The 26,743-nt window shown below is 34.8% G+C and overlaps 1 protein-coding gene across 2 annotated transcripts in view; it reads left to right on the top strand.

The window, feature by feature from the left end:
* samd11 (sterile alpha motif domain containing 11) overlaps nt 1-26,743 on the top strand; it is a 104,225-nt gene that overhangs the window by 30,318 nt on the left and 47,164 nt on the right. For both annotated transcript variants that reach the window (XM_056449084.1, XM_056449083.1), the window contains exon 4: nt 18,397-18,506. In XM_056449084.1, the coding sequence (XP_056305059.1) occupies nt 18,397-18,506 (110 nt within the window). The remainder of the gene's footprint in view (nt 1-18,396; nt 18,507-26,743) is intronic.

The following is a 26,743-nucleotide window of genomic DNA, read 5'->3' as shown; positions in this document are numbered from 1 at the left end:
TAAAAATTTAACAGACACCAAAAATGTATCAGGTTTTATAATCAATAATGGCCATTATAAAAGTATAACGTACAATAAGTTTATAGGAAGTTTATAGCAATATAGGAAATAAAGGCAAACAATCAGTCAGTATGCAGAATCAGTGTATGTGGTTACATAAATTAATATATTAACTTATCTTTGCACTCAGCCAAAATACATTACCTGAGAACAAGTAATAGATTCAAAAGACCAAAGAGTCATTAGATATAGACAAGAAGATGAAATAAAAATCACATTTAACATCTATAGTGAGATGAGATCCATCAGTATATCCTTGATAAACTGTTTGACATGCGCTGCTCTTACCTGGGGAGGTGTGCTCAAAGCACCCGCTGACTGCCTGGGCTCAGACGTCAGCTTACTCTGCAGCGCATGCTAGAGTATGTGTATGGTTACGTGATGTGTGTTTTCAGCGGTATAGTGTGAACGGAGATTTTTTCAGAAACGCTAGGTGAAACGCCAGTGTGGATGTGGATCGTTTTCGTTCTAAAATGCCGTTTTAAAACTAAAACGTATTAGTGTGAACGGTGTCCTAGTCTACTCAACTTAATCTAATCACAAATATTAAGTAAAGTGATTGATTTTAGATAACACTAAGCATTTTATTGATATTTTTTAGAATGCATATCAACATACATCCCAATGCATTTTGGAATTGCAGTCTATGTGAAGTATTTTCACAGTGCTGCCTCAGATTTTGGCTTGAATGTAGCAGCACAGTTCCAACCTATTTGGAACAATCTTATTATCTGATTTCTACAAAAAATAAAACCCATCCCGTGATGTGCTACAAGTTCCATATCTCCATCTCCCAATCAGTGTGAGGGAAATGAAGGAATTCAGCGTTCATTAAATCTTCATGAGCGGTGTTTGGCCTCCCTCCTCTCTGGCACACAAGTCTGAAGAAGCTTATGAGCCTGCGGTCGGTGCAGCAGTGAGCTAAGAGCAGTGTCTGAAGCGAGTTGTTTTTTTTCTGCCAGCGTTTTCGCTCTGCCTAAATGCATTACAGGTGATAACTAGCCAGCAGATGTCAGCCCTGGCAGGTGAGTCTGGGGAACCACATTTTTGTCAGACCATCTCCGCTTCTACTAAAGAACTTGTTGAAAAGCACAGCCTTGAGGTTCTGATCTATTATTAAGTTTCCTTTAATCACTAGTGCATGCCTTTCAAAGCTAGCTGTTGCTCTAAAACTGCAGGCTTTCTAGCTTCCGAGGGTCTTCAGGTGATTTTTCACTCACGTTACTCTGAATTGAAGTGTCAGCAGCAGTTTCGATGGTGTTTACAGTGAGTTTGTGTTGGCGGTATGTGCGTGTGCTGATGTGGATAGGTAAATCTCCAGGAATCTTTAGTGCTACTAATGAGAGGAGTTCGATATTCTCTTTTTCTCATTAGCCAGTTGCTTCTTGCTAAAAAAGTCTCGATTAGCTCTAACTCCTGTCAGGCTATCTTAATGTAGCCGGCAATGCATATAGCGATAATTTAACTTGTGTAGTTGCCTTTCAGTTTAACACCTCATTTCTCATGAAGATGTGTTGTAATACTCGTAGCTGTACACATATAGACTCTTTTTCTTGGCGAATGAATTCCCATGGTTGAGTCAGTTGAGTATAAGAGGCTTGGGTTTATGCCCATTGGTGTTAAGCGGTAAATTTGGGTCATTACACAGCACTGTTGGGATATCATTTGCAAGGCAGCCTATACGTACATATGAGGACGTGCCCTCTTCCAGCATAGGCAGGTCATCGCTGGATCAGTCCATTTTCTTGAGCCCTACAAGCTAACACTGAATGCTAGCTAGCTGTCATACTCATAAAATCCTACACTGGGTGGTGTAAGGGTGCTTTTACTGTGCTAAAAACACCAGATGCGTACTCAAGCAGAACTTGAAAATGATTATGTTGTGGAATGAAGTTCTTACCTTGGAGTGGATCAGCCCTGAATGCCCAGGTACAAACCTAAGCCTCCATCTGCAAGACTTTCATGGTCACTTCGTTTAGTCAACTAGCGAGCCGCTGGCTCCCGACAGCCACTTACCCTGTGACACCGAGGACGGCACAGGAACCAGAACCGGCCAGCTAAACTTATTACAGTGATCTTCCCCCAACACTTCAGACGCCCGCGCGTGAAGATGCTAATGAATTTAAAGAACACTTATGACTAATATCTAGGGCTTTTACCCTGTTAAAGGCGGCGGACTGCGAGGAGCCACGTCTCTCCTCTATTCCGGGGCCGCTCACCTCACCCCTACTTTACTCAGATGAGGATCTGACCGAAAGAGATAATGGGATGTTCAATCTATGAAATTCAATTTCCATTGAGCTGGACTGGGTAAGTGAGTTGTGGAGGGGTCTTAACAAATTGGATTTAGTCAATGGATGGTGAAGGATGGGGAATTCTTTTTTGCGTTTGATCGTATTTACGCCTCATCATTGCAGTTTATATTAGTGTTGTGGTAGACTGTGCGTAGCGTTTCTGCAGTCCAAATGTAACTAACATATTTGCATTTGAGTCTCAAAAGCATGAGGCCACTTCTGTTTTCTGACTTTTTTTAATTATACTTTTTAAATTATACTATCGGCATCAACACTGAGAATGAAAAGTCGCATATAAATGCGTTTCAGAATGCCTTAGTGTTTGTTTTTCTTGCTTGCTTTAGTGGTAGCAGCACTTAAGCTTGAACTCCATATGCTTGTTTACATCAAGTTCTCCAAGCATCTTGCATTTAAATGGAAGCAAAAAACATCTGAACGTATGGACCAAGACTTTCACAGGATCAATGTCACAAATTCCTCTTCATTTGAGACCATATTATTTTGTTAAATTAGCTAAACTTACATTTAAATTTCTTTTAAATGTTTAAACTTGTTAATATCCTAAAAGGTATTGCATGCCCAATTTTCAATGTAGACTTCAGTGTAGAACCGCACTGTAATTTAGCATTCTGCCAAAGCTTATACTAAAGCTAAATCTTTAATTATGGCAAATTTAGATAAAGACACCAAATATTCGTTTGCTCATTAGCGCAAATTTAGTTTTTAAAGGATTTCCAGCCACTGCAGTGAGAAAATCTGTTAAACTTTGACACCTTAAAGAAGACTCCCTATGTCTTTTAACCAGATTAATGTGAATGGCCAGCTGGTTTATAGGTGATTAGTCCTCAGTCCTCCTGTAACCTGCAGGGATACACTCCTTTCTTTCTTTAAAACAAGCTGCACTTAGGCTGAAGCGCAGTACCTTCGCTTGGTCTTTTATTTTCTTTATATAAGTAATTTTGCATGTGAGGCTCTTCAGGTCTTAGAACCAGACTATGAAAGTAAACACCAGGCTAAATAACAGGTATGATTTTATAAGTTTCCGTCAAATCAGCTGTCGACTGGCCTCGTATCCGAAAACGATCAATTTCCTGATGTACTTTAGCCATAAAATTTGTGAGTTTGAGATGCTTGTCATGGTATTAGTCTTCAAGGTCATGCCAATCATTTCCTGAAGCCTACCTGTGCACAGTCAGGTGTGTCAACTCCAGGGCTTTGAGAAATGCTGACTGCTTGTCTGGGTCATTACTGAGTAACCATCATGGATTATATAAGATAGTATACTTACTCAGAGGACAGCCTGCTAAAAAAAGCCTCCAAAAATGATTGCCCATTCAGTGTTATCGGTTATTGTAATGCTAATGTAATCAAAAATCAATCTCTTACGAAAAACTCCTCGGCTTTTAAGTGTTGGTTTAGTTAGGATGCTCTCGCGATTTTTGTTGATATTTTTTCTTATTTACAAACCTATGGAAGAAACTAAGTGGATTAGATGAAGGAGGGGAGGAGGAGGCAGGTTGATTCCAGAATGGTGGACCCTCCCCTTGAGCACGAGGGACAGGGAAAGGAAATAAATCAGACAACTGTTGCACCTGTCTGGATAGAAATACTGTCTGTCTTCCCTCGGGTTTCTGCGGCCTCTTCAGAGCAGGGCCTGACCTGTCTGTGTTTAGCATTGGAAGCGTTTGTCCAGCAAGGCGTGCCGTCCTCTTCCCTGGTGGCTGTCTGGACCTGAATGTAAGCACTTGGCTAGCCAGAAGTGGAAATCAGCTGGTCCAAACCTCAGGACCGAAGCCAACCCAAACCAGCGTCTTTAGGTCACCGTGACTAGCCAGGCTCTTAAAATGCTGGTATGTACAGTCAAGGGTATTTTTTTATCTGACGCTTAGAAAGTTGTTTGTTTTTTCTTAAAGTGCAGTAACGTTCAATGTTTTTTGGGGGTATTTTTGAAACTTTACACCAGACAAAATACTTGACCTATGTGTTGTGCATTTGAAAGAAATGGGGCAGGTTTTGAATAATTCTTCTGTCTTTTTTTTTGCTAAGACGTTCAGCTGATGATAAATCACGACATGAAAACGGTCTATGTTTTAATATACCTTTCTGTTTTTATGTGAGGGGTGTTTCGTTGGTTCATTGGTTGCTTTTAACACAGTCATACAGGTTTACTAGGAGGGTTCATATTCAGTCATTTGTGTGGTCCGCCGGAGGAAATGATGCATGCTGAAAGTTTACTTGAAATGATGTGACCATGTGCTCCATTCATTCATCTGTTTTGTTAAGGCATTTCCCTTACAGTTCTGGAGTGCTACACGGCGCACTGCTGGGAAGGGGACGCGATGCTCTAGGATTCCTGGAAAGAACCTTCTCTTAAGGCAATAATTAGTGGTTGGGTTCCAGTTCTGGAACTTTTAGAATGTCCAGGGCTCTTCCCAAGAAACAGCTGTAGGTTTTACCGTTTACTATTTACAGGAAAACAAGTGCTGTTTAAAGCACTCCTGGTAAAAATAGGCAAATGCAGCCCACTACATATAGTACAACGTTTTATTCGTACACTGTGGAACCCAACAGTCAACTGTATCAAATTAAATGAGTGTAACTAAACTCAGAATTTACTGAAAGTTAATTCTACCGATTTTGAAAAGTGTTTTGAACTCAGTGTTAAAGGTAATGGGTTAATTAAATACCACTTTACTTCAACTTTTTTAATATAACTATTTTTTGTGGGTTTTCACCTTTATATGGACAGGACAGTATAAAGTATTGACAGGAAAGCGTGGGGAGCAGAGAGAGGGGAAAAATTGGCATAGTACTGCAAGGCGGGAATCGAACTAGGCATGTGTCGATGCACTAACCACTACACCACTGGCGCCGACAGCCATTACTTCAACTTAAATGGAGTAAGTTCACAGTACTCATATAGATTCTTTTTTTTAACTCAAATGGTTTGTTGCAATCGGTTTTCTCAAACGGTTTGAGTTGCCTTAACTTATTGGGTTTCACAGCACTCAGTTGGTTTGAGTTTTCTTCATTTATTGGGTTTTACTGTGCTCAACTTGCTTCGTTTACTCAAATGGAGTAAGTTCACAGTACTCATTAGGATTATTTTTTGAACCTAAATGGTTTGTTGCGATCTGTTTCCTCAAACGGTTTGAGTTACCTTAACTTTTTGGGTTTTACAGTGTAGTAAATAATGCTGGAATTTGTAACGTAAAAAATATGAATCATATAAAAATCGGTTTACCTGTTTTGTTTACCCGTTTTGTCCGTTTTTGTAAACCCATTTACTCAGATTTAAAGAAATGAAGCTATTTTTATTTTTTTAAGCTAGTTTTTATAATTCGAGTAGTCAATTCCCTCAGACTTTGAATAGTTTATGTGTGAAATTATATGTAAAAGTATATAATATTTTATATTTACATTTATTTTTATTTATTTTTATTTTTGACAACGCAGTGGTGCAGTAGGTAGTGCTGTCGCCTCACAGCAAGAAGGGTGTTGGTTCGAGCCTCGGCTGGGTCAGTTGGCGTTTCTGTGTGGAGTTTGCATATTCTCCCTGTGTTTGCGTGGGTTTCCTCCGTGTGATCCGGTTTCCCCCACATTCCAAAGACATGCGGTACAGTTGAATTGGGTAGACTAAATCGTCCATGATGTTTGTCGGTGTGTGAATAAGTGTGTATGGGTTTCCCAGTGATGGGTTGTGGCTGGAAGGGCTTCCGCTGCGTAAAACATATGCTGGATAAGTTGGCGGTTAATTCTGCTGTGGCGACCCCAGATTAATAAAGGGACTAAGCTGAAAAGAAAATGAATGAATGAATGAAAATATTTAATTTATTTATATATATTCCAGTCACATTCAAAAGCTTTGAATATAACCATAAATGGCTTTGCTTATGGAAAACCCTATTTATTGTAAATAACTATGCTATAAGCATTTGCTAATAACACAAATGTATTGCATTTAACACGCATTTCACCTTGCTCCGCTTCCCTCATCTGTCAAGCCAGCGCAAGTAGTTAAAACAGTAAGGATGTATTAATCGGGTGTTGTTTTCCTGTTAGCATCTCCTTTGATTGGTTTTGCTTCAACCACTTGAGTTAATCAATGTCATTAATGTCACATCTACAGAAGGCAGCTGTCTTTAAACAGACATCGCTCCACATCTCACACCTCTCAGGCTTTTTCCGCTCTTCACTTTTTGTAATCATCCAACACCGCAACGCTCAACGCGGCGAAATAATATTTTGTTTCACTTCTACTTTTCTGGGTTCCCGCGTGCTTATCGACCTCCCATCAGCTTTTATAAGGCAGGAACAACAGGAAAGCTCAAGAGAATGCGCTGCACTCTCATTTATTTATGTATCTATTTCGATATTTATTTATTGCTCTCCTCGCTAGCCTGCCTGCTCGGTCTGAATGTGAGCAGAATAACAACAGATGTGGGGGGTTTTTTGTTGCAGAAAAAAGAAACAGAGAGATATATTGATTTTTTTTCTCTTCTCAAAGTTTTGATTTTTTTTTTTGCTCTCATGTAGCATTTTTTTAAATATATTGTACTGGTTTTACTGGACAGCATGTATGTGGACACTGGACAGGTGGAAATTAAGCAAAAATAACTGTGAAATTCTCAATTTTGCAGCACGTTTGGCCTTGTTTTACAGTGCTAGTTCAAAGTGCAAAACGTCTGTCACTTTCTGTAAAAAAAAGAGGCATCCTCTCCACATGCCTTCCCACTTTCTGCTTGGCACGTCTCTGTGTGTGTGTGTGTGTGTGTGTGTGTGTGTCAGGGTGAGACTATCAGCGCTGTGTTCAGTAATGGTGTAAGCCCTGGCGTCAGGATGCCCAGTCTGCCAGCTCTCTGTGTGACCTCTATATCTGGCGCCAGCTTTCGTCTCCTGTGTCACTGCAGGGGCACTTGTGCTGGCACTGTTTTTCTGCCCGACGCTCTCGCTGCCATGAGGAAAACCATGTCTGTCCATTGCCTTAAGCTTTGAGTCTGTTAGCTACTGCCTGCCTATCAGCAGTCGCTTTTTAGCTCTTGTCATATATGAAAACTCAATCATTTGTGCAAATAAGCACAAAACAAGTAGGGCTGGAGGATTTAAAAGATGTTTGTTGCAATGTTACATTTCTGGAGATCGCGAATTATGAAGCCAGAAGTACGTACGACTGCATTTCGTCTTTAAAACAAATGGTCTGACGCAGTTCCTTATTGCTCTTACCAGCTGACCGCTTACCTCTGTATGGACGGCTTTCCTGCTGTTACCACGTTTACCAGTTAGCTCGCCATATACGCCGGTGGACATGACCCGCAGCGATGAGTTGACGACAACGATGTGGTTCGAGTCTGGTAAAGAACGGTTCCAGAAATCGGGTAAAACAAAAACAGAATGCAAAAAATGAAATAAAAAAGTATATAACAGGGTGAGCATGTGATAAAATCTGAAAATGTGGTAAAAATCAGGTGAGGGCTTTTATTTTTCTGAATTGCTTTTTAAAACTGTCGGTTGAGTTTAGGGAAGTGGGTGGAAGGGTCAATTGGTGCTTTTGAAAACACTATTGATTGGGTTTAGGGAAGGAGGAGGGTGGGTCAGTCGATTCAGTCAGTCGACAGTGGCCTCTGGTGGATTTACGCGAATAGGCGCGAATGACACGCACAAGAGAAATTCGAGATCTGAAAAAGCATACACAGCGACCTCTGAAGGATTCGCAAAAACAAACAAGGCAAAAAACGTAGCTCTTGGGACGTATTTGGCACCCTCCAGAAATGTATATAGCGAATGTCGTGAAAATAAATTTTTAATAAACTGTGCTTGTTTGTAGGCTGCACATTTTTTCCAATATTTTAGATAACAATAATAATAATTAATGAATAACAAATTATTTTAAATTATATTTAATCAAAATAAAAATATTATTATTAATAATAATAATAATAACAATAATAATAATAACAATGATAATTTTCCCAGTACTTGGTTGAGGCTGGAAGGGCATCTGCTGTGTAAAACATATGCTGGAATAGTTGTGGCGGCCACTGATAAATAAGGGACTAAGCTGAAGGAAAATGAATAAATGAATGAATGAATGAATGAATAATGCTAATAATTATTACTATTATTGCTTTTAGATATCAATTGATAAAGAGCTCCTCACATGTAAGAATACAGTCGCATTTCACTTTTAAAAAGATATTTACCAAATTAAATCATGATTTTGATTTTATTTGGTTAATCATACAGCCTTCAAGTAACACTTAAAAAACCCTTAAATAAAAATACATCACACTTAAAACAATGTATTTGTTTTTGCAGTTTATTTATCAGTATGGGGACTAGAGCTTTCATGATTCAAAACTGAATTTAAAAGCATTTTTTTAAATAAAAGTAATCTATACCACTTACTATTTACTAAGCATCCTTAATTTATATCCGTGATTATCTAATTAACCATTCTTTGAAGTTGCAACTGTTCGGTTCACAAAACTCTTTTGAATGATTCATTCACTGCATGAGAACATCTTGAATCAGGGATTCGGTTCTTCACCAGAGCTCATGGGAGGGAAAGATTATCAGTGGATCATTTTCATTTTTGGGTGAACTATCCTGTTAAACCCATTACACAGCTGCCTGTAGCGGGACTTCATCCCTTTAGCAGTATTTGAATCTTAGTTGAGAGTCAAGCAGAGCTCAGTGCAGGTGTGCTGCTGGTTTTCTCCACATTCAACCGCAAACCCTTCTCCTAGGCCTAGAGAGAGAGACGCACGTCAAGAACAGATGGAAGTGCTTTCAGCTCTGCATGTGAGTGCTGTGGTGAGGAAATGTGTCTGCTACCAGCAACTACACTGTTGATGCAGAAACCCATATCTTCTGGCATCGGAAAAGATGTTTTGCTGTTCGTTGCGGTGTCAGAGATTTTCATTTTGTTTTAAAGCTCTGACTCTGATGCTGCATTGAATGCTTCTGATTCATTTTCTGCCACCTTCCAAATATGGCGTTTTACTCCAGAACGAATCTCTGCCGTAGCGGCAAGTGTAACTCGGTAGACAAGTACGCCCATCATTTAGATTTCCTGTTTTCATTGTGCACCAGCCATTAGGGGTAAACAATCCCAGCAAACTTTTTTGTTGTTGTTTAATAAACGTCTAATAGACATCTATATGTAAACAGCTTGGCTAAAACAAGGCTAAACTTGGGCTGTTAGTGAAAATCTAATAGACATCTAAGAATAGCCCAAATCTAGACTAGTCATCAAATAGACAGATTAGACTGACTATATATGTTTGGCCATTCATTTCTGATTATTTGATATCTAGTCTAGTTTTGGCCTATTCTAAGACGTCTTATTACATTTTTACAGACAGTCCAAATTTAGCCCGGTTTTAGATAAGATGACAATGTATAGATGTTTATTAGACATTTATTAGACATCTTTTAAAAACAAAAAATATGCTTGCTGGGGTGTTTGCAAAGTTATATATAGTGATAATTGTGTATATTCCATGGTATATTTCATTGTAATAATAATTCAGCAACTGCAACAAACAAATCAGCAATAAACATAAATGTAATTTTTATCAATATAGTATTATTAAGAATAATAAAATACATCAATATTTTATTATCAGGTTTAATAAAAATAATAACAATAATAATAAGTTTCATCATCATTATTATTTTTATTACGTTTATTATTATTCTGTTACATATTTAGCAGCTATAAACAATAATGTAATTTTATCAATATATTATTATTATTAATAATAAAATTTTATTATTAGGTTTATTAATAATAATATTAATAACAATACTTATTATTATTATTCTTATTATTATTATTATTAGTAGTAGTAGTAGTAGTAGTAGTAATTGTATCATTATTATGTTACATTTTAGCAGCTATAAAGAAATAATGTGATTTTATCAACATATTCATATTAATAATAATAATAATAATAATAATAATAATAATAATAATAATAAAATGCATAAATATTTTATTATTAAGTTTAATAATAACAATAAGTTTTATTAATAATATTATTATTATTAATAATTTTATTGTTATTATGTTACATATTTAGCAGCTATAAACAGTAATGTGATTTTATCAATATATTATTCTTAATAATAATAATAATAATAATAATAATAATAATAATAATAATAATAATACATAAATATTTTATTATTAGGTTTAATAATAATAATAATAATAATAATAATAATGATTATAATACATTTTATTATTATTATTATTATTATTATTATTATTATTATTATTGTTGTTATTATTATTATTGTTATTATTATTATTATTATTATTGCTTTTGGTAATTTAACATTATTATGTTATATATTTAGCAATTATAGCAAAGCAAACCTAGGGTATAGGAATAAATGGTTAGGGCTGATCAGTATCATGACATTCAGACTTTCAATCAAAGAAATGTGTAAAGTGGTAGAAAATATGGTAATATGTTTATGCTACAGTATGTTTGTGACACCGTTTAAATTTTCTGACTTGCTGTATTAATATTTTATTTATTTATTTTATTAAAATATTTTAAATGTGAAGTCCTTTTTCTTTTTAAAGTATATAGTTAGATTAACAAAAAAGCTTTGTCATGATTTAAAATAATTTTTTAAATCTTTAAATTTAAGTAAATTTAGTTTTAAATAAAAAAATTGTGAAAATGTTATTTTTAACAATAAATCTTATTTATATTGAAATTATTAAAATATTTCCAAATAATTTTATTATTGTTTGTTATTTTAAAGCCTATTTAAAAGCCTATTTTAAATCTATTTATCACATTTATATATTTTTGTTCAGTTCATTTTTATCCAGTGTGTGTCCTCTCTCTGCGGGTCATATCTGGGGCGCAGTGTCTATGTGCTTGACGGGGCAGTGTAAGAGGTATTGACCAGTTTAGATGGAGATTATGCTGATCGTCTTGACTGTGTGATAAGCTGCAGCTCATGTCCTAAGCGGAGCTGTCAGGTGCGCGCTGTGCTCCCCTGTGTGGGATCGCTGACTCAGGCGGCCGGGTTTTAGCTCCAGTCCTGACGCAGATTATGACCTTGGCCGACAGTCGTGGGAGGCCTCATTAGCGGCCCTCACTGGGACGGCCCAGAAAAAGTGTGCTAATTAACCTGCTAACAATGTCCTTGCGTAGTGCAGAGCCGCCGTCTGAGGATAATAGCCTTCCTTTAGCTGCTAGAGCCGGAGCTGGAAGATGGAGCTGTTGTTTAGACTGATGATGCCCTGTTAAAGGGATGGATGGGGGAATTTGGATGACCTATAGAGAACGGCAGAATTGTTTCCTAGATAAAGGTTAAACGGACCTTTGCGCTGTGCTGAGTTGCTTAGGTTCATGCAAGTTTTTAATATTTTATATAGTGCTGCTGCCAGATTAGAATAGATGTCAAATTTTAAGTGATGTTTCAGTTTAAGTGCATACTAGAGCTTTAACTGTTGTTTGTGTGTGTATGTGTGTGTGTTTCATTTTTTGAAAAAAAATTTGTGGTGCAACTTGAGTGATTGTAGCATTCCTTGTGAAAGTGTTTTGCATATGTTGCAGGAAATTAATGTTTCTTTTATTGATTTATTTAAGGCTCATTTGTCTTTTTATTTATCTGGGAGTTTGCCAAGCTCAAATGAAAAATGAGTTTTCCGATCATAGATTTTTTTTTTATTCTGTTGTAGTAAGTGATTGTGCTTTCAATGTATTGTGTGAGCTCATTGTTTAGGGTATTAAATCATTTCTGTTTATTTTTATACATTTATAATTTATGTATGTATAATAATATAATATAATATAATATAATATAATATAATATAATATAATATAATATAATATAATATAATATAATATAATATAATATAATATAATATAATATAATAGATTTGATGTGTAATTTAAGAATTTTAATCACATTTAGTTATTTTTAATGAAGCATTTTTATTGCAATATCATTATTATTTTTCATTATATTATATCATGTTATATTATATTATGTTATGTTATGTTGTGTTGTGTTGTGTTGTGTTGTGTTGTGTTGTGCTATGCTATATTATATTATATTATATTATATTATATTATATTATATTATATTATATTATATTATATTATATTATATTATATTATATTATATTATATTATATTATATTGTATTAATGAATCTTTGCTGTATTGTTTTACCATTCTTAATATTAGCATTATTTTTTTTGTTTTTGTACATAAAAATAATTAAAAACAACTATTTTAAATGAAATATTTACAATATTGTACAATACTTAAAAATACCTGTATATAGTATTATAACGTTACTATTTTAGAATGCTTTTGTTGTGCTGTGTACAACAGTTATCAATATTAGTTATCCATTTACTATTAATTCATTCCATCCATTCATCCATCTATCCATTCATCCATCTATCTATTCATCCATCAATCCATTCCATCCATCCATCAATCTACTCCATCCATCCATCCATCCATCCTACAAACTCTATTACATTACATTATATATTTGTCATATCATATCATATTATATCATATCATATCATATTATATCATATCATATCATATCATATCATATCATATCATATCATATCATATCATATCATATCATATATCATATCATATCATATCATATCATATCATATCATATCATATCATATCATATCATATCATATCATATATCATATCATATCACTTGACCAACATAGAAAAAATGCATTTAACAGTTCTCAGTTATCTTATAGCAATATTGTAACAATACAATATTGTTATCAGTTTATCACAGTAATTTTACCAATGTACACCAATATATAGTTGCGTTTTGTGATAGGTCTGGTGTAGCCCTGAAACAATTGCATACCCTTCACCATACCGACAAGCACCCTTATGCATGCCTCTCAAAAAAACATAACTAAACATCAAAATGACACAGTGTGCAATCTCTGTAATTGGCTGGCTTGGTATAGCTGTTTACTTTACGTTTAAAGTTATTCATCGCTCACCAGTTACCGCCTCTTTCATTTGTGAAGGAGTGTGATTTTGAACTGTTAAAATAACATCACACACATTTGCAGCGTAAACTCAAAACATCAGCAAAGAAACTCTACACAGTGAAACACCAAAACTGCCTACTAGTGTTTCAGTCATGGTCGCACTTTACAATAAGGTTTCATTAGGTAATGTAATTACTAACATGAACTAAGTTTGACCTCGTAGAGCATTTATTAATCATAGTTTAACATTTACTAATGCATCATTAACATCCAAATTCATGCTTGTTAGCATTAGTTAATGTACTGTTAGTTAACAAACTAACAATGAATGACTATATTTTCAGTAGCTAATGTTAACCAACATGAAAAAATACTGTATTAAATGTATTGTTTATTGTTTGTTCATGTTAGTAAATGTATTAACCAACTAATACAACCTTATTGTAAAGTGTTACTAGTGGGATTGCAATGCAACACACACAGAACGCACAAGTATAAACTCTCACAAAGTCGGCTATGTGCTGGGGATGCGATCTGCGATCACTTGACACTAAATTGGGCTTTAAGACCATAGCATAATTTGTCCAGCATTAATTTGCTCAATGAATGCTGTCATCAAGTAATCTTCAATCAAAGGCATTTCTGTCAGCTCTCTGGATTCTGAGAATGACAAGTGAATATGCAGCCCAGTTCGGTCATGGAGAATAAATTCCAGTACGTGCCGTGTTGTTTGTAGCCGAACTGAAAGCGTGGCAGGCTGACATTACCGAAGCCCAGCCTATAATCTAGGCACTGTAAAACTAGCATTTCCACTGCCACAAACAGCAGGGCCACGGACCCACCGCAGAAACACAGAGGATTGCGGGACGTCCATGTGACAGCCCGTAAAAGCGGCCCTCTTGACACCAGTGCACCCCACAGAAATATGCATCAGATATTCGCTGAATGCTAATCGGGTATTTGAAATCATTATGTGCTATAAAGCGATCAGAGCTGTAATCAGATTGCATTAAAATACCTCCATGACACACTTCTTCTATAGAGACAGCATGGACCGAGCAGCACTAACAAGGGTTAATGAAGGATGAGAGAGGAGGAAGGGAGGTTGAAGGAATGGCCTTGTCCGCTCCTAATCTGTAAACCCTTCAGCTGGCCTTGAAGAGACGACCCAGGAAAGGTGGAAAAAAATGGATGTCACTTCTGTACTGGGATCAGTCCATGAAGAGCACCGTCCTTTAGCCATCTTTATTTATGTTTTCTATGTGTGCGGGTCAAAGATTAGATGTTTCGATTGTTTTTATTGTTCTCATTTTATATACAGTTGAAGTCAGAATTATTAGCCCCCCTGTTTATTTTTTCCCCAATTTCTGTTTAACGGAGAGATTTTTTTTCAACACATTTCTAAACATAATAGTTTTAATAACTCATTGCTAATAACTGATTTATTTCATCTTTGCCATGATGACAGTAAATAATATTTGACTAGATATTTTTCAAGACACTTCTATACAGCTTAAATTGACATTTAAAGACTTAACTAGGTTAATTAGGTTAACTAGGCAGGTTAGGTTAATTAGGCAAGTTATTGTATATCGATGGTTTGTTCTGACCAATAACCATGGTCAAAATATAGGTTTTTGTTTTTGCTTAGACACAAAATTATAAAAACCATAGTCATACTACAGTTTTATTGTTCCAATGATTGAAAACCTCTTTTTATCTTTGACCTGTAAATGATTTATGTGTAAACATTATTATTCAGGATAATAAAATCTGTAATTACCCCTCTCCCTAAACAAACGAAAAAATAGTTGAAAGAGTGAATATAATTTATGTACAAACATAATTGTTAAAAGATCTAATAAAATACAATTGCCTAATTAACCTCAGATTTTCCGTTAAGATAATATAAAATGTTCCTCTGACTTAATTAAAATTACATTCATAATAGTTATTAACAGTAATTTTAGGGAAATATTAGTAAGATAATATCATTCTTCTATTATACTTATAATTATGAAATACATTAATGAAAAACATTATGAAAAACAATCAAATAGCAGATGTGATTAAACAGTATGTGTCAACACTGGAGACCAAACCAGCCAAATGCTGTTAATATTCAGTTATTATAGGATGAAGTGAAGTAGATATTAACAGACTCTCTCAAGCATTCATTGTTTTTTCTTGTTTTTTTCCCCACCTGTTCAAAACAACAGATCAGTTCTCAGGCTGCCGTTATACAACACAAGGCCTTTTTGACACGGGGCATAAATACCTCCTTAAATATCATCGGAATTACATACAGATTTTATTATCCATTCTAATTTCTAAATCCAGACGCTCGTGTTGAATGGTAAAACAGCCTCTTTTATTTGCCACTTATCGGGTTCTTTTATGAAATCGCAGATCTCTAGAGATTACACTCATCCCCCGCTCGTCTCCAGAGACCCGAACCATTTCAGCAGAGCGATCATAAAAAGCATAATCACCTGGTTTTAAGCTCATAAACTGCTTATGAGTTGAATGTGTTGATTAGAACATCTTAAGGTTGAAGATGAGACTGGATGAAACTCAAAATTGCTTGACGCAGGAATCTGTCAGCGCTCATTATACGCTTAAAATCCAAAAGACAATGAACCCAGGAGCGAGGCAAAAGAGCCAAAGGCAGAGAGCGTTTCAGCTTTAGGCGACCAAACCAGAGCGCACCGGGTCGACTCAACTTTGTTTGTGGTGGAATTACTTTTGTTTACTTTGGGCTGTTACATCATTCATCCAAATTTCAGTTTGGTAAGTTTGATTATTTGAGTTTAATTGGTTGTTTTTACATTGGGTGTTTTGAATAACTGAGGTGCTAAATATGTTTGTGTGTTGTAAATTTGGGTTATGAGTGTGTAAATAGGCCCTGTTTTTAATATTTGTTTTCTTCAATTTGATCACAAGTGGATGAGGCTAAATACAGGTGTATAGGGGGTCTGATATGTTTTGAGCTTGTCCACTTTGACGACATGGTAAATTGTAGAGATAGTTAACAACGTATAAGGTCAGATTGCTATTGTTGCTTAGACGCACTTGCGGTCAAATGCGGTCACAATAGACCACCTACTCTCCGCCTACTGACCTCATTCTTAAATATTATGCAATGTGTTGTTGAAGCTCGCTGGCCAGACAGATTTAAACGTTGATGTCTGAAAGCGTAAGTTTAGTTTGTAGTTAAATATTTTTTTATTGAAAATTGAAAAAATTTTCTTTCAAATATCTCCTTTAATTTTTGTACACATTAAAAATAGCTCAGGCTTTATAAATATCACTCTGTAAAATATCTATTAATTAACAGCTTCTGTATTTTCAACACAATCTCATGGCAATTTGTAACTTTGTGATTTAGTGGCTAATTCGTATGAATTCGTACAATCTTATTTGTACAATTTAGTATGATTTGCTTATCCCCCAAGTACAGATGGGTTTAGGGAGAGGGTTGGGTGCCAAGCCACCTTTTTAAAATAGTACATTTTCGTATTACTGAATTAGGCATTAAACTGACAAAATGTAAAATAGTTACGTTTCCTTGTAAGATCAGGTTGGTATTTTGTGATTCACGCTTTTTTTCTGTTTATTTATGGTTATGAATTGCATTATAGCTTTATCTGTGCTCTGTAATCTGTGCTTCCATTAACGTGTTAGTAGTTTGAAATAATGTATTGTATAAAAAACAATATAAAGTGATTTAAATCTGTAAAATTTCAGAAAAAGTACTGGCAGTTTATTACCAGGATTTTGTATTGTAAATTACAATGCCAACTCAGGCAATATATCACTTCCAACTGTTAAAAATGTCTATAAAAGTCACTTTTTTTTCAAACTTTTCCCTCCAAACCTCTCCCCCAAGTTGCTGGACGAAAGATGAAGGCCCAATAATGTAATTCAAAAACTAGTCCAAAAAATGACTGGATCACAAAATACAGTAAACTATTTATTTACGGATATTTTTATAGTGTGCATAATAATAAATGTTTTCCTAATAAAACCTATGAATATAACTGATGTTATTTTTTTGCCTAAATTCATACAATTAGATTAGATTAGATTAAATTAGATTAGGCATGGGCTGGTATAAGATTCTGATGGTATGATAACCTTGGATAAAAATATTACGGTTTCACAGTATCACGATATTGTGCTCACTGCTCTAAAATATATTATTTTTTAATGTCTGGGTAAAAAACTAAAACTTTTCCTCTTTGAAAACAATATATTTAATTTTTTTGAAAGATTTATAATATGTTGGAACAGTAAAAATGTCAGACTAAATAATTCAAATGAATCATTGACTTCTGCTTTGTTTCAAAGACACAGATTTCTTTACAATTTAAAACAGCATCTTTGAATATTATTACAAATAGTAATTAAAACCTTGACTTTTGCTAAGCGCGATATACCTTGAAAACAGTTATCATTCCATGCCTAGATTAAATTTAACTTTTATGTCATTACACGTGTACAAATACAAGGCAATGAAATTCAGTTTAGGTCTAACCAGGAGTGCAATAGCAGGAAGTGCAGGATATATATAAGTTATAAATCCAATTATAGAAAAACTATGGATGATATTTATGGATCGATGTACAATGAACATTATATACAGGTTGTATTAACTATGAACAGAGATTTGCAATAGATGAATATATGTACAAGTTGCTATTAATAATCAGAGGTATGCAGATAGATATGAACATAATTACAATTGTATATGTGCAGGGGACAACTGAGTACAATCTCTTTACGTGTAAAGTATGTAAAATGTTGCAATATTAGTTTGAAAAATCAGAAAAGGGCCTAAATATAGACCCTTCCTCATCAGAAAGTGGTCATCAGAGCACAAAGCAGACTCATTTAAAAGTCAGGTGTAAACAGGAATGTGTCTCCCTGGTATTTGTGATTCGATAAACCAAAACACTTCTTAATACCAGGTCTGAACAAGGCCTAATTTTCTTTCTTCTTCCTCTGTTTTTCTTTTTCCAGTCGTGATAGTGACCTTTCAACGATCATCTCCAACCTGCACCACACCCGACAGCACGGCATGCCAGAGGGCCAGTCCTGCTCCGACCTCAGCCTCGCCTCCGCACACGCAGGTAAACCACACCTAAACACACATTATTATCCATGCCTCTACACTTAACAGGATTTTAATTGATATCTCTTTAAAATTTCAGCAGACTTGCCACAGACTTTGAGTAGCCTTAGACGCATCATGTGACATTATCAGACTTGTCCATTTATATATATATATATATATATATATATATATATATATATATATATATATATATATATATATATATATATATATATATATATATATATATATATATATATATATATATATATACAGTTGAAGTCAGCATTATTAGCTCCCCTTTGAATTTTTTTTTTCTTTTTTAAATATTTCACAAATGATGTTTAACAGAGCAAGGAAATTTTTACAGTATGACTGATAATATTTTGTCTTCTGGAGAAAGTCTTATTTGTCTTATTTCGACTAGAATTAAAGCAGCTTTTCATTTTTTAAAAACCATTTTAAGGTCAAAATGATTAGCCCCTTAAAGCTTTTTTTTTCGATAGTCTACAGAACAAACCATCTTTATACAAAGACTTACCTAACTACCCTAGTTAACCTAATTAACCTAGTTAAGCCTTTAAATGTCACTTTAAGCTGAATACAAGTGTCTTGAAAAATATAAAGTAAAATATTATTTACTGTCTTCATGGCAAAAATAAAAATAAATCAGTTATTAGACATGAGTTAAAACTATTTTGTTTAGAAATGTGTTGAAAAAAAAATCTTCTCTCCGTTAAACTGAAAATAATAAAAAAAAAAAATAAACAGGGGGGCTAATAATTTAGGGGGGCTAATAATTCAGACTTCAACTGTATATATTGATAATACAAAAAAGATTCAATTTTACTAAGTGGCTCAAACTGGTAAAAACAAAAAACATCTTGGAGCACTTGTTATCTTGTTATGCAAATAAAATAAAGTGCATATAAATATAATTTCTTGCTGTAAATATCACAATAATATGTCTTTAGAAGGATGAAATATAAGTACCTACACTGTTTAAAAAAATCTGTAAAATATATGGTGAAAAATTGGCAGCTGTGGTATTTTTAACTTTACTGTTAAAAATACAGTAAAAACCATCAAATCATAAAAAAATTTTATGGTATACTACTGTATTTATTTTTTTACACCAGTATTTTGAAGTACAAACGTTTACATATCACACCTTTTGTTACACAGACAAAAACACAACTATAAGCATGTGGTCGTGAGAACAAAAGCTCGTCACAAAAAACCTTTCCCAGGAGTAGAGAAACATGCTAATATGTAGAAGATGCTCAGTGTCATTCACACAACTACTAAAAACACCAGCATGGTAACACACAAAATATTAAAACAATGCAGTAAACTCTATTTATCAACATTAGATGTAACATAAAACTCTAATGTATGTCATCGATGTGAAAAAAAGAAAAAGAAAAGGAACTATGCTGTCAACAAAAAGACAAAAATGCAAAGTGTCATGCAGGGAATTATAGGAAAGTCAATTTATGGTTATTAGCCGTATATGTGTTAAGGAAATATACTGTTAACCAGGTAACAGATTTTTACTGTAGTATTTTTACAGCTTTGTAATTTTAAACACACACATTGCAATGCTGTAGGTCTACAGTGCTCATCGACTGTACACAAAATACATCATATTTGATATACTTTTTTAATGGGCGACATGGTGGCTCAGTGGTTAGCACTGTCGCCTCACAGCAAGAAGGTCGCTGGTTCGAGTCCCGGCTGGGTCAGTTGGCATTTCAGCGTGGCGTTTGCATGGGTTTCCTCTGGGTGCTCTGGTTTCCCTCACTGTCCAAAGACATGCGGTACAGGTGAATTTAATAAACTAAACTGGCCATAGTGTATGTATGTGAATGAGTGTGTATGGATGTTTCCAAGTACTGGGTTGCAGCTGGAAGGGCATCCGCTGTGTTAAACATATGCTGGATAAGTTGGCGGTTCATTCCGCTGTGGCGACCCCTTATGAATAAAGGAAGTAAGCTGAAGGAGAATGAATTAATGAAAAGATTTAGTTAGTTTTGATAATTTAGAGAACTTTATGTGTCAAATATGACATAGTAGGCTTTTGGGTTAGGAGGTAGACACTTTTTATCTATGTTTCACTGTGTTTCTTTTGTATTACAGAGCCCACTGGTTACTATTTTTTTGTTTGGGTGTATTTTCATAGCAGAACAACAAGAACTTTTGAGAAAGGTGGCGTGTTAAATGAGAAAAGGTGTTGTCAAATCAGTGAAATCTGCATTATCTGACCTATAATCTTGATTTTATAATTATTTCTATGGCTTTTTGTCTGTGTTTATCTGTTTTATTGCTCTGTTTTTACAGGGTGTTTGCTTTGATTGATGTAGAACAATTACGCTGACTGCGTGCTAGTATTTTAATTCGTTTTAATTGGGATGACTGAGGGCTGTAAGCTCATTACTCGCTCCATTGTGGCCATCTTCATTCCATTACCTAATGCTCTTGTCTTCGCCTCTTCTTAGCACACAACTTAAAACTACTCGCTGTAAATAGCTTTATTTGTCATTAATCTTGTGCCAAACAGAAGGACTATGGGACGTATTGTGTGTTAATCTCATTGGTCATCTGAACCAACTGGTCACTTGCAGATAACTTGAGTAATTTTGATCTGTTTCTACTGTTAATATTACTTTTTTTGTTCAGTTTTAGAATGATATATTATCATTTATTATTTGATTTAGATAATACTTTTTAATAACAAGTTTGATTAACATGGTTATGTAAATATTGAGTCATTTTTGCATTCCTTATGTAAAACAAATAAATGTATTTAAATGAATTAATTTAAGTGACCATAACTTCAAGTTTTATAAAAAAAAAAAAAAAAAAAAAAAAAAAAATATATATATATATATATATATATATATATATATATATATATATATATATATATATATATATATATATATATATATATATATATATATTAGTACTGTCAATCAATAAAAAAAAATATCTAATTAATCGCACTTAAAAGACTGAATTTTGGCCATTCAAATGTAAAATGAATGTAAACGCAAGGCAAAAAACTATTTTAAAGTCAAAATATGATTGTTTATTAGAATTTTTGTTTAACTTGTAACAGATTTCTACATGTAAAGAAATACCTGCAACAAACCATCAATATCCTCAAACTGTTGGCTTGACAGCCATATTTATTACAGAAATAAAAACACAGGCATGTAAATGCCATTTGAATTTCAAAACAATCAACGCCAATAAAAAAATGATTTCCATGTTGGATATTAAGTGGACTGCAGAAAAATGCCAAAATACAGGCGTTGCTAAAATGGAAATTGGAAAATAATAATAATAAAGTAATGAAACAAACAACTGCACTCATTTGTAGTGCTGTGAGTTGAGAACCTTCTCTATATTCAGCCAGTTAAGACAGTCCAGTCGGTTGACATTATCACTGGGACAATGTGGCCCTTTTCTTTTGAATGATGTGACCTGAGAGTGAGAACAGTCTCTCACAAGCAGAATCACTGAATCAGCATATGAATTTCGAGGTAAGAAGGATCAAGTGGTACATCAAAGGCACCCACAGGTATGTGTTGTGTCACACCAAAGACTAATTCTTACACGGACTTTGGTCACACCATCTCTAAACATTTAATTCTAAACAACTTTGAGGGATACACCGTTGGCGATGTTTAGGCATTTGTTCTGGTTGCTAGGAAACGCACACACACACGCACACACACACACAATGTGCGCGACTCCCTTCAGATTCATCAACACCTATGATCTCGTTCATCAAATTTGCTTAAACTTAGCGTTCTAAAGTATGGCTATATTGTACAAGCAAGGATTCTGACACCGCAACCTGAAGCAGACGCTTTACAAAAGTTGCGTTTAAGGGAGAAACACGTCAAACTTAATGAAACATTTGAAGGCTCATGGAATCATAGCCAAGAAATGCGCTGTCTTTGACAGCTTGTGACATCCTCTACCACTTTCAGAGTACATTTACATGGACACCAATGCTCCGATTTAATATGATTAAGATAATACTATAATTAAGAGTCTACAATGTAAACAGCAATTTTTTATTACTTAAGTTTTATTCTTAAGTTAATAACATTTTAATATAACTTTTATAATTTATTAAAATTATACTTTACATATATTTGAGAGTTTATGTACTAATTTAATGATATGTCTGTAAAATTATTTAAATATTTAATTTATTTCTGTATTTTTCTACATTTTTTATTTAATAATAATAATAATAATAATAATAATAATAAAATAATACTAATATTAATATTAAAACAATAATATTAATAATAATAATATACAATAATAGTATTAATAAAAATAAAAATATATAATAAAATAATAATAATATTATTAATAATAAAATAATAGTAATGATAAAATAAAATTATAATAAAATAATTATAATATTAATAATAATAAAATAATAGTAATAAGAAAAATAACAATAATAATAATTAAACAATAATTAAAAAAAATAATTATCACTAATATTATTTGATCATGAAAATTTTTTATTTTCTTGTTTTTGTAAAATAAAAAAAAATGAAGCATTTAATTTTATTTAGTAGATTAATTCATCATTTTCCTAAAATATTTTATGTTATAATTCACTCAAAACACTTACTTGCTTATTTTTGTGGATTTCTTTAGGTTGTTGTTAATACTCATAGTTAAACCATACTATAATATGTCCACTGCAGGTTTCTGGTAAAATGGCCATATGCGAATATGTGTCCAAATCCTATTACTGTAGCATCGGCCCAGCATAATAAAGTCTTAAGCCAGTATCCCAGTATCCTCTACATCTCTCTGATCTAATGGCTCTGAAGATGGATCGAATCACCTTTTCTGGCCTAGAGCTTTCCAGCCAGTCTAGAGATCTAAAGCTTGGGTTAAAAGCAAGACTCCCATAACCTAAATGGAAGATGCTCAATTAATCGTCATCCTAATTGAAGAAGACACAAAGGAAGAAGAGCGGAAGCCACCTGCGGCGTGGCTGATGACCAAAATCTGTCAGTTTGAGCATTGAAAAGAGGTTTAACGGGCGCTGTAAGCAGCTAGACTCATGTCTGTAAACAAGTCCAATCCGATCACCCAGCGCGTCTAATTCTGTCTGCCAGTGAAATTAGAGAGCCTCTGTCTCTGGGCCAGGTTAGGGGTCGAACGCATGCAACAGGCTCATTTGTGAATGCACATTTACTACATATTGCGTTATGTACCAGCAGGGCTGTGATATATCATGAGATATTATGGGGAGTCTAACAGTATTCAGAAGCAGAAATTAAATAATCCCTGTATAATAATAATATTAAACATAACACGATACCGTTTTAATTGAGTACAAATATACAATTAACCTTTAAGTTACAAATGTTTAATTTATTGTGCCCAAATGTTTAAGTTTGTTCAAAATTCTTACAGTCAGGCCTTAACAACACATGCAAATAGTAAACGTTCAGACTAAAGTTACATTTATTTCAGGTTCACATTTATTTACTTACATCAACATTCATATATCTCCCTGCGTTCGTGTGGGTTTCCTCCGGGTGCTCCGGTTTCCCCCGCAGTCCAAAGACAGGTGAATTGGGTAGGCTAAATTGTCCATAGTGTATGAGTGTGAATGAGTGTGTATGAATGTTTCCTAGAGATGGGTTGCGGCTGGAAGGGCATCCGATGCGTGGAACATGTGCTGGATAAGTTGGCGGTTCATTCCGCTGTGGCAACCCCGGTATAATAAAGGGACTAAGCGCAAAAAGAAAATGAATGAATGAATGAACATTCATATATATATATAATTGTCGGTCACACTGTGGTTTTGGACTGTTTGGGGCCATCTTGTTTCTGAATAATGTGCAGATTACGCCTGATTCGCTTGAAAACCCACAATTCAGTTCAGCAACGCTTAACGTCATCCATTCAAAGTGAATGGGAACCATTGACGCTGACGCCCCATGTGAATGGTCCGTTAGTGTATACTCCATCAGCTGTTTTAGTTTCTGTCAGCTTTGTATTTTTGACTGTTTGGCGCCGTCTGAATAATATGCAGGCTAGTGTATACTCCATCAGGTTAAAGTTTTAAATGACTTCACAATGTTGTTAACTGTAATGTCTGGCCAGCTGTAATCCCTTCGATGTGACTATTGCGGACTCGCACATCACGATATCGATACTGAAACGATATATTGTGCAGCCCTGATATATATCATATGGACAATATAAAGTCATATTATGCTCTAACGTTTCTTCGTGGTGTCGCAGTATACATTGTTTATGAAATAATACGTTTTTCTCATTTGGATGACTGCGATCTGGTTGTGAATAACATCATGGTGAGAAAGTTGCAAACTTGAAAGTACAGTGTTTACATTTATTTATCAATTTATCAATATTTATGATGGGCCTGTAATATTAATAATTAGTAAAAAAAAAGTGTTTTACATTTCATTAATATTTATTTAATTATATTATATTTTATTTTCTACATTATATTTCTAAGTTGGGCGACAGTGGCTTAGTGGTTTGCACTGGTACATCACAGCAATAAGGTCGCTGGTTCGAGATCCAGCTGGGTCATTTGTTATTTCTGTGTGGAGTTTGCATGCTCTCCCCGTGTTCGCGTGGGTTTCCTCCAGGTGCTCCGGTTTCCCCCACAGTCCAGTGACATGTGGTATAGGTGAATTGAATACTGGGTTGTAGCTGGAAGGTTATCCAATGTGTAAAACATATGCTGGATAAGTTGGTGGTTCATTCCGCTGTGGCGACCCCTGATGAATAAAAGAACTAAGCCAAAGGAAAATGAATAAATGCATATTTCCAAGTTCTAGGTGAGAAAAATATTTGTAAATATCTGAGCATTTAAAGTGACCACAAGAAATAGTCCCTTTGTGGTCAATATTAACTGAGTGAATTTACAGAAAAGGCACTATATCATGATAGATATCGTTATCAGAATATGAGATAACTTGTATCATGATATGTGCTTTTTTGTGATATCGCCCAGCCCTATGCCAGTATGATGATGGCTGATCTTACATAAGCTTAAATCAAAGCAGGCATAAGTGTTCGTTTTTCCTTGCTTAGCCGCGAGACTCCAACAGCTTTTTTTGTGCTCCGTCACACAGTCTCTTTTACTTCCTTTCAAGTCTGACTACTTCTGCGGTTGAACAAGAGAGAGAGAGAAGAAAAGGTTGGAAAAGTGCAGAACAAATGAATGAGCAGAGCGTCGTGTGCTATCAGGGGAGGGTGGACTGCGAGACAGGCGGAGGAAGAGGAAGCCGACTGCCGCGCTGGGGTTGCTTTGCACCGGAGAGGCCCGTTAATTAAATCTGAGGGACAGACATGAGAGCTGACCCAGGCGTCAGTGACGGAGCAGAGGCGGCTCCGCTCCCCCTCCTCTCTCCCTCTCTCTCTCTCTCTCTCTCGCTCTCCGTCCGGCCGGCCGGCCTGCTGGCCCCATTGAGGGATGGGGGAGGGCAGGGCGCCGGCAGCTCGTCTGGCTCTCTGTGTAGACTCCTAAACGTGGCTTTGCGGTCAGACCAGAGACTCTTAATAGGCGTATAAGGTGTTTTTGCTTTTTTTCCCCTCCCTCTCTGCCGCTCTCATGGTTTCCTAAAGGCAGACAGGAGCGTCTGCTGTGTATCTGGATCAGCGAATACAGGTTCTGAATTTGTATCTTATAATTTTAATCTATAAAGATGGAAAATTTGCATGTTTAGACAGCGGTTGAAGTATCCAGTCAGTGATTTTGTTTGTTTTCTGTCCTACAAGTCTACTCATCCATTGCATTATTATTATACTATGGGTGGGCTGAAGGCACTTTAAATCACTTAGGATGAAACAGTTTATTAAATAGTTTGTGTTTACATATAAACATATATTATCTTAATCCGTGCAAATATATATATATATATATATATATATATATATATAGAGTTAAAGTCAGAATTATTAGCCCCACTGAATTATAAGCCCCCCTGTTTATTTTTTCCCTCAATATGCACTTTATTTAATTAGCATAACAAGATAACAAGTGCACCAAGATGTTTTTTGTTTTTACCAGTTTGAGCCACTTAGTAAAATTGAACCTTTTTTGTATTATCAATATATACAGTTGAAGTCAGAATTATTAGCTCCTCTGAATCATTAGCCCCACTTGTTTATTTTTTTCTCCAATTTCTGTTTAACAGACAGAAGATTTTTTTTCAACACATT

The sequence above is a fragment of the Danio aesculapii genome, chromosome 23, assembly GCF_903798145.1.
Source record: "Danio aesculapii chromosome 23, fDanAes4.1, whole genome shotgun sequence".
Classification (NCBI taxonomy): Eukaryota; Metazoa; Chordata; class Actinopteri; order Cypriniformes; family Danionidae; genus Danio; species Danio aesculapii.
This window is presented reverse-complemented; position numbering and strand designations above follow the sequence as displayed.